The 10,000-nt window shown below is 46.5% G+C and overlaps 1 protein-coding gene across 2 annotated transcripts in view; it reads right to left on the reverse strand.

Moving 5' to 3' along the window:
- LOC122250452 (uncharacterized) overlaps nucleotides 1-10,000 on the reverse strand; it is a 12,567-nt gene that overhangs the window by 406 nt on the left and 2,161 nt on the right. Inside the window, exons 2-5 of one of the 2 annotated variants that reach the window (XM_086546889.1) lie at nucleotides 6,998-7,087; nucleotides 5,992-6,047; nucleotides 5,057-5,721; nucleotides 1-5,017 (exon numbers count right to left, since the gene is read on the reverse strand). The exon at nucleotides 1-5,017 is cut by the window's left edge and continues 406 nt beyond it. In XM_086546889.1, coding sequence (XP_086403015.1) covers nucleotides 195-5,017; nucleotides 5,057-5,721; nucleotides 5,992-6,047; nucleotides 6,998-7,087 — 5,634 coding nt within the window. In that variant the 3' untranslated portion in view covers nucleotides 1-194. Of the gene's footprint in view, nucleotides 5,722-5,991; nucleotides 6,048-6,997; nucleotides 7,088-10,000 lie in introns of both variants that reach the window. The other variant, XM_043011861.2, reaches the window with a different exon arrangement.

Raw genomic sequence — 10,000 nt, forward strand, 5'->3', positions numbered from 1 at the left:
TAAAATCGACAAACACCCAAACTAACATTGGCACCTTAGCAGAATTATGGATAACCCATATTGACATTGGTGCCAGTGAAACAAGGCATTCATAAAAAGGGGAGAAAATGTATAATATGTATACATACATACATATATATATATATATATATATATATATATATATATATATATATAAAGTACAAGCTTCACACTTAGGCCTGTGCTACTTGACCTATTGGAATAATAGATGTGGCAGGAACTAAGTGAAGAGCCGGTCTGTTTGCATTTACTAAGCTGGACAGGATCCCAGCCTGCGAGGTGGCGGGTGCCCCTCTTACGGTTGCTGCTGCAAGGGGTTGTCCAATTTGGAACTCTACCGTGGGGCCAGCCAAGTTACTTCTGGCAGCCACGTTTGCACTGCCCAATTGATTACCAATGAAACCTTGACTTGCAACCTGCTCTGAGCTGAGAATTGGAGCTGAGATCAAGGCATTTGCAACTGGCCCTGAGCCAAAGCTCAAGTGTCCACCAGGTCCTGCAAACTGGCCTTCAAACTGTGGTCCGAATCCGCTGGCAGATTGACCAAAAGCAGCAGCTGCACCTTGGCCTCCACTAACAGTAAATGAAGGATCAGCAATTAAAGGACTTGCTGTGGGTCCTGCAAATCCTTGACCACCTCCAAATCCTATTTGATTATTTGTAAACCCTGCTTGGCCACCTGCAAAGCCAGCTTGGCCACCTGCAAATCCTGCACCGGCTTGGCCACCTGCAAATCCTGCACCGGCTTGGCCACCTGCAAAATCTGCACCTGCTTGGCCGCCTCCAAATCCTGCACCGGCTTGGCCACCTGCAAATCCTGCACCGGCTTGGCCACCTCCAAATCCTATTTCTAGAGCACCATCAAAGCCCACTTCTACAGGACCACCTCCAAAACCTGGACCTGGTTGACCAGCAATGAGACCTTGCGCACCTCCAAAGCTTGGACCAACTTCAAATCCCTGGTCTGTCCTAAATCCAGCTTGAGCAAATCCTGGTCCTGCAGACTGGAACGTAGGTTCAGGTGTCCCAGGGCCAAAGCTCACCCCAGAACCAACGTCTGGTTGACTGCCTACGAATCCCTGATCGCCTCCAAATGATACTTGGTTATCTACAAATCCTCCCTGGCCACCCCCAAAGCCTATGTCTTGTCCTCCATTAAATCCAGGCCCAGGACCAACGTCGAAGCCTGGTCCTGCTTGGTTAGCTCCAAAGGAAGGATCAGATACTAAAGGGCTTGCTACCGGCCCACTTGGGAATCCTGGATCGCCTCCAAACCCTACTTGATTATCTACAAAACCTCCTTGCTCACTGAATCCTCCAAATCCTGTACCTGTTTGTCCTCCAAATTCTCCTCCTGTCTGATCCCCAAATCCAGCTCCACCCCCAAAGCCTGCTTGTCCTCCAAATCCTGCACTTGCTTGTCCTCCAAATCCAGTGCCTGCTTGTCCTCCAAATCCTGCACCTGCTTGTCCTCCAAATCCAGTGCCTGCTTGTCCTCCAAATCCAGTGCCTGCTTGTCCTCCAAATCCAGCACCTACTTCTCCACCTCCGAATCCTACTTGTCCTCCAAACCCTGCTTGTTCTCCAAATCCTGCTCCTATTTGTCCACTAGCAAATTCTGTCTGTCCTCCAAATCCTCCTGCTTGGCCACCTGCAAATCCTGCTTGTCCTCCAAATCCTGCTTGGTCTCCAAATCCTCCTGCTTGGCCACCTGCAAATCCTGCTTGTCCTCCAAATCCTGCTTGGTCTCCAAATCCTCCTGCTTGGCCACCTGCAAATCCTGCTTGTCCTTCAAATCCTCCTGCTTGTCCTCCAAATCCTGCTTGTGCTCCAAATCCTCCTGCTTGTCCTTCAAATCCTGCTTGTGCTCCAAATCCTGCTTGGTCTCCAAATCCTCCTGCTTGGCCACCTGCAAATCCTACTTGTCCACCACCAATGCCTCCTCCTTGAATGGTCAAATCATCCACCCTGTTTGAAAAAGGAAATGAGCCCTGCGAACTGGTGCCAGCACTGAATCCAGGTATTTCGAATCCACCACTGGCTCCTCCTGTGTTGAAACTGACCTGGCTAACTCCTCCGACTTCTCCGCCAGATACCAAAGGACTTGCTGTAGGGGTTATGCTTGAAGGAGTCACTGAAAAGCCAGTACTAGACACGAAAGGGCTTCCTGTAGGAGTTACGCTGGGTGAAGTTACTGAGAAGCCTCCTCCAGTTACCAAAGGACTTGCTGTAGGAGATACACTTGGAGGAGTCACAGAAAAGCTTGTGCTAGATACGAAAGGACTTCCGGTAGAAGTTATACTAGGTGTTACTGAAATATCTCCGGCAGTTCCGAAAGGACTGGGTGTGGGAGTAAAACTGTGGGGAGTTACTGAAATACCTCCACCAGATACTAGAGGACTTGCTGTGGGAGAGACACTTGGAGGAGTTACAGAAAAGCTTGTGCTAGATACAAAGGGACTTGCAGGAGTTACGGGAAAGCTTGTACTAGATACGAAGGGACTTGCTGTGGGAGTCGCAAAATCATCTATAGGACTTGGAGTAGATACGAAAGGACTTGCTGTGGGAGTTATGCTGGATGGAGTCACTGAAAAACCTCCAACTCCACCTGAGTGCCCAATGCTAAAGTCTGTTTGGCCCTGGGCACCTCCAATGCTGACTTGGGTAGTTCCGAATCCTGCTCCTTGTCCACCTCCAAATCCTGCTCCCTGGGCACCTCCAATGCTGACTTGGGTAGTTCCGAATCCTGCTCCTTGTCCTCCTCCAAACCCTGCTCCCTGGGCACCTCCAATGCTGACTTGGGTAGTTCCGAATCCTGCTCCTTGTCCTCCTCCAAACCCTGCTCCCTGGGCACCTCCAAAACTGACTTGGGTAGTTCCGAATCCTGCTCCTTGTCCTCCTCCAAACCCTGCTCCCTGGGCACCTCCAAAACTGACTTGGGTAGTTCCGAATCCTGCTCCACCTTGGGCACCTCCAACACTAACTTGCGTTGTTCCAAATCCTGCTTCACCATGGGCACCTCCAAAACTGACTTGCGTAGTTCCGAATCCTGCTCCACCTTGGGCACCTCCAGATCCTGCTGCTCCTTGACTGCCTCCAAATCCAGCTCCATGGGTACCTCCAATACTGACTTGTGTAGCTCCAACTCCTGCTTCTTGAACACCTCCAAAGCCTATTCCTCCTTGGGCACCAGCAAAACCAGCAGTTCCCTGGGCGCCTGCAAAACCTGCAGTAGCACCACCTACGCCTGTTTGACCAACTGATATCTGGTTACTTGTGCCAACAGTAGGACCAGAGACCAAGGCACTTGCCACTGGGCCAGGAGTGACTCCAACACTAGTTGGGGAACCTGAATGATGGACAGAAATGCCACCGGTACTGCCTCCACTGAAGGACGATGTGCCTCCTGTCTGATGGGTACCAGTAGTAGCCAGACCTGTTTGTTGAGCAGCGAAGGCACCTCCACCACCTGTGTGAGCACTGAATCCAGCATCAATTCCAGTATGATGAACTGTAACTCCAGCGCCACCAACACCACCTCCAGATTGAACTCCAAAGCCAGCTCCACTTCCAGATTGGTGAACAGTTACCCTGGTACCACCCACACCTCCTCCACCTCCAGTTTGAATTCCAAAGCCAGGACTGCTTCCTGTCTGGTGAACAGTTACACCTGCACCACCCACTCCACCTCCAGAATGATGAATGCCAACTGAGCCGACTCCACCTGTCTGTTGACCAGCAAATGCAACTCCACCTGGTCCAACTCCAGTATGATGAACAGTTGTACTAATACCCCCAACACCACCTCCGGTCTGGTGAACAGTAGCTCCTCCAATGCCTACTCCACCTGCAGCCTGAGCAGGAAAACTGGCTCCACCGACTGCAGTTTGAGCAGCAAATCCAGCTCCTCCAGCACTTACTCCACCTCCAGTTTGAGCAGCAAATCCAGCTCCTCCAGCACCTACTCCACCTGCTGTATGAGTTGTAAATCCAGCTCCACCTCCAGTTTGAGTGGCAAATCCAGCTCCTCCTGTCTGGGCAGCAAATCCAGCTCCACCTCCAGTTTGAGTGGCAAATCCAGCTCCTCCTGTCTGGGCAGCAAATCCAGCTCCACCTCCAGTTTGAGTGGCAAATCCAGCTCCTCCTGTCTGGGCAGCAAATCCAGCTCCACCTCCAGTTTGAGTGGCAAATCCAGCTCCTCCTGTCTGGGCAGCAAATCCAGCTCCACCTCCAGTTTGAGTGGCAAATCCAGCTCCTCCTGTCTGGGCAGCAAATCCAGCTCCACCTCCAGTTTGAGCGGCAAATCCAGCTCCTCCAGCACCTACTCCACCTGCTGTATGAGTTGTAAATCCAGCTCCACCTCCAGTTTGAGTGGCAAATCCAGCTCCTCCTGTCTGGGCAGCAAACCCAGCTCCACCTCCAGTTTGAGTGGCAAATCCAGCTCCTCCTGTCTGGGCAGCAAATCCAGCTCCACCTACTCCACCTGTAGTATGAGCAGCAAATCCTCCAGCTCCTCCAGCACTTAATCCACCTGCAGTATGAGTTGTAAATCCAGCTCCACCTCCAGTTCCTCCAGTCTGGGCAGCAAATCCAGCTCCACTTATTCCACCTCCAGTTTGAGCAGTAAATCCAGCTCCACTTACTCCACCTGCAGTGTGAGCAGCAAATCCAGCTCCACCTCCAGTTTGAGCTGCAAATCCAGCTCCACCTACCCCACTTCCAGTATGACCAGCAAATCCAGCTCCACCTCCAGTATGACCAGCAAATCCAGCTCCACTTACTCCACCTCCACTTTGAGCAACAAATCCAGCACCTCCAGCACCCACTCCTCCAGTTTGGGCAGCAAATCCAGCTCCGCTTACTCCACCTGCAGTGTGAGCAGCAAATCCAGCTCCACCTCCAGATTGACCAGTGAATCCAGCTCCACCTACTCCACCTCCAGTTTGAGCAGCAAATCCAGCTCCACCTCCAGATTGACCAGTGAATCCAGCTCCACCTACTCCACCTCCAGTTTGAGCAGCAAATCCAGCTCCACCTACTCCACCTCCAGTTTGAGCAGCAAATCCAGCTCCACCTACTCCACCTCCAGTTTGAGCAGCAAATCCAGCTCCACCTCCAACATGATGAACTGCAACACTCGCTCCACTTCCAATGGCAGGTCCTACTGCTTGGCCAACAACACTCTCCGCTCGTCCAGCCCCCTCTCCTCCTTCTCCACCTTCTTGTTCCTCTCCCTCTCCCTCTCCACCTTCACCTTCACCCTCGCCACCACTTCCAACCTGTACACCTCCTGAGGAAGTGAAACCAGCACCTCCTCCTGTTCCTGCTTCTCTCCCGGAGCTGAAACCAGATACTCCAAACCCGCTTCCTGCTCCTACTCCTCCTCCAGTAGTAATTCTTCCTCCAAAGGAACCAGCTCCTCCTCCTGCTCCTCCAGTAGTAATTCTTCCTCCAAAGGAACCAGCTCCTCCTCCTCCTCCTCCTCCTCTGTGGCCATGGTTAAAGGTGCTGAAGTAAGTTCCTGCGTCTCCTTCGTAAGTAACCTGAGAGAGGAACCCGGAGTCTCCCTCAACTTCATAGACAACTCTCTGCCTTCGGCCGTCGGGCAAGAGCACGTAGTACCCGCCGTCGGTCTCGTCACCTTCTCGGGTCTCATAGTGGCCGAAGAAATTGCCGGAATAAGTGTCTTCAACGTCGTATCTGTTGATAATGGAAAGGGAAACCAATGCTAATTTTGTTCTATGAAGCCTATCTGGAGTTGTTGTTTTTTCCTGCTTAAATATGACATTGAAAGTCGTAATCTATTCAGAATGATTGAAATAAGGAAATGCTATACTCACAAATCTGTACTCACACACACACACACACACACACACACACACACACACACACACACACACACACACACACACACACACACACACACACACACACACACACACACAGGTTAGAAAAATGAAAGAACGTTACCTGAAGGCGTAACTCGGGTCGTCATAATCCTCGTCACTTCCGGACGACCGGTCAATCTAAAGAAAAACACAAAATGGCGGCGTGAGCAAGACTCGATGCGCTACTGATCTTGAAAATCGACTGAATCACAGCATCGGATAAGCTCTATCAAGCTATCTTTCAGTCAATAAGCTCCTTAAAATTGTAATCATCTTATCCGGTCTGTACTCAAAACATGATATGAAAGAAAGAAGAATCATTCTCTGTTTCAAGGACTTGTTTACATGAGAACTCGAATTCAAGAATGAAGCTTCGGTTATGATAATTTGTAAGACAGAACGCCATGTTTATTTAGATGAGATAGATGTAAAATGTAATATGTTTAAAGAGAAAGAAATGGTTGTAAAAAAAAAAAAAAAAAAAAAAAAGAGCAAAGATGGAGACAATCCTTAATCCTCAAAACCAAACATTCCAGGCATGAATGAAATCATATTACCATTATAATCTTTTACAAACATGAAAATGACTCAGCTCCTGCAATGCAATGCAAGAAAAACAACCTCGTCATTCTTCAAGCGGGTGAAAGTCAAGGCGTTTTAGGTTAGTCATGAGGCCGGCTAAAAGGGGAGAGGAAATAAGTATTTCTGAGCACGTTAAATATATATATGTATATATATATATATATATATATATATATATATATATATATATATATATATATATATGCATATATATATATATTATATATATATATATATATATATATTATATATACATATAATATATATATAAAATATATATACATGTACATATATATATATATATATACATATATATATATATATATATATAGAGAGAGAGAGAGAGAGAGAGAGAGAGAGAGAGAGAGAGAGAGAGAGAGAAAGAGAGAGAAACAAAAGAACATAACGAAACAAACAGAAAATCTTCTTTGAAAGAAAAGCCAGCAAAGAGACCGAGAGAAAGCTACCCCCTCCCCCCACCCCCCTCTGCCCGCCCGCGAACTTACCTCAGGCGACGAATACCGGTATCCTTGCGCCCTTGCTTGCACAGGCGCCGCCCACGTCACCACGCACACGCCCAACACCAGCAGCCGTATCTGGGGAAGAAAAAAGGAATCGATGAGGATAAACGAATAATAGGAATAGAGATGAGATTGTGATTAAAAAGGAAGAGTGTGAAATAAGACTAATCTGACTATAGACAGAATGTATGGAAATCGGATTATATACTGACTGTATGGTTGTATGGAAATCTGTCTGTAAACTAAATGGACTGAAATCTGGCTATATAAAAAATATGGATATCTGATTATGTAATTATTATTTGGAAATCAGTCTGTAAACTAAATGGATTTAAATCTGACTATATAAAGAATAGCCTATGGATGTCCGATTATGTAACGATTGTATGGAAAACTGTCTATATATTAACTGTATGGAAATATCACTCTATAAACTAAGCATATCAAAATCTCACTGTGAAGTGTTTATCCAAAGCCATTAAATATAGACTTTTTTCTATCACTTTATCAAGTCTGAAAATATTTGACATCCACACCCACACTCACCATTTTCGTGTTTCTTTTTTTCAGAGGATAAAAATAATGATTATAAATTTCCTTCCTCAATCCACATTTTTTAAATCTAGTTAATCCGAACATTTATCATAACTTATTACTTCATCAACAAACGCTTCGAATTTCCCGCCAACTTGTCCGATTTCGTAAGTTCCCTCCCGCGCACTTTCCCTGTCACACTTCATGAGGTCAGACTATTTTTTTCCCCCTACTAGACGCCGAGCATGCCATTTATAGCTCCTCTTACTGGCCCGAGATCTTCCTGGCAGACGGGCAATTTATGGGCAAGAGTAGAAAGCGCGAGAGGGCATGGAAGGTTGGCCGAACACGTTCACTTTCTCCGATGGATGCATTGTGTGGCGTTCGGGTCATCGCGTTTGTAAATGTTATTGGTACATATAATCCTACGGTGCAGATGTACCGTCGGATGTGCACATAAACCTGCGCGTACATACATATACACACACACACACACACACACACACACACACACACACACACACACGCACACACACACACACACCACACACACACACATACAAAACAGACCCTCAAACGCACACAAAACAGACCCACAAACACACACGCACCCACACCCACACACAAACAAACAAACACACACTCACAAACATATTTACAAAACCGAAACAAACTCTTCACCCAAAATTGCAAAAGTACGATTACGATATTAAAGGAAACTCAACAACGTAATCTTCGCAGTTTACTTTCAATTTTCAACAAGCAAAAAGGAAGCAAGAGAGAGAGAAAAAAAAAATGTAAAGAAAATAAAATAAAAAACTGGAAAGACGAGCGGGTTACTCTCGTTCTCGTCCATATTACTTTAGTTTCTCCTGAGATGACATCACAGAATAGAAAAAAAAGAAGAAGGTAGTTTTGCGCTTTGTAACGAATGAAGAAAAAAAAGTTGTCTGTGCGCACTCTTCTCTGATATCAAATAAATTAATATATTTTTTGTTGTTGGTTCAAGTTGTTCAGATTGTTTTATATTCGGTAAAACTATATGAGGATAGAATGAATAAAGCAAACACAAGGGCTAATGACAAAGAAATAAAAATAAAACACGATAATTAATTCGAAGAAAATACGATGAAGAAAAATCAATAGCTGGTTCAAAACATCTTTACTTTATTTGACAAGCTCATCACTAAATGAAGAAATGAGATTACGAGAGTAAAAAAACACACGAAGAAGAAGAAGAAGAAGAAGAAATAGAAGAAAAAGTAACCCATCAGAAAGCAATAGACCGCGAAAGGCAAAATGCCACGCCCAAAAGCCCCCCCCCCCCCTTTCCTTTTTCATCTCGAACTAGTCCGATTTCCCTTTTCTCCTTTCCCCGCCTACTTCACCTTCCCCTTTCCCATTCTTTACGCCCTCTCTCTTCCCCCTACCCCTCCCCCCCTTTTCCTCTCCCTTTATGTAATCAATTTCCTTCTTTCGTGTCTTCTTCCCTCTCCCCTCCTTGTCTACCCTTTTCTTCTCTCTCTCTCTCCTTCCGTCTTCCTTCCCTCTCTTTTCCTCCTTGTCTCTCTCCTTCCTTACTCTCTCCCACCTCCTCATCTTCATCCTCTCCATCTTCTACCTCCATCTCCTGCTCCTCCTCCTCCTCCTTTCTCTTTTACACCTCCTCCTTTTCCTCTCCCTCCTCCACCTCCTCTCCGTTCTTCCTACTCCCGCCCCTCTTTCCCTTTCCCTCCCTCTCTCTTTCTCTCCCCCCTTCCCCCTCCCCCATCCCCCCCCTTTCCTCTACCTCAACAACCTACACTGGAAACTCTTTTCTTAACGAACTGATAAAGCGTGTACGTGCTCACTTAGTGGAGGGGAGGGGGGCTGGGGAGAGGAGGGGGGAGGACGCCTGGAGAAAGGAGGGGGGGTGACGGCTGGGGAATGGGGGGGCTGACGGCTGGGGATAGGTGGGGGGGGGACGGCTGGGGAGAAGGGGGATGAGGACGGCTGGGGAGAAGGGGGGGGGGAGGACGACTGGGGGGGTTACAAGAACTTTCTAGATTTTTGGATGTAAGGAATTCAGTGGAACGTGCGAGGAAACTTGATTAGGAAACAGTTGCATATTTCTTGGTGCAGTGAATATGCAACTTTGATTGCAAATTTTGAACGGAATGTGAATACTTTATTACAATGGAAATATAGAATGATAATGTAACCATACTTTGATACAGCAATAATTGTGGTATCTGATGTGGCAATAACGATAATATTTTATATGGAAATTATGATAGTGATATCTGGTAAGGCAATAATGGTTAGATTTGATATATAAATATTGCCATAAAACAATATTAATGCAACTGATGATATATATGTTTTCGTAATCGCTAGTTTTATATTTGTTTTTGTTTTATAAAGATTATTGTACTACACTTGACCCCCCCAAAAAAAAAACCCAAAAAAAAATAA

Source organism: Penaeus japonicus, unplaced genomic scaffold (genome assembly GCF_977035675.1).
Source record: "Penaeus japonicus unplaced genomic scaffold, GWHDUDI00000001_assembly GWHDUDI00000018, whole genome shotgun sequence".
NCBI lineage: Eukaryota > Metazoa > Arthropoda > Malacostraca > Decapoda > Penaeidae > Penaeus > Penaeus japonicus.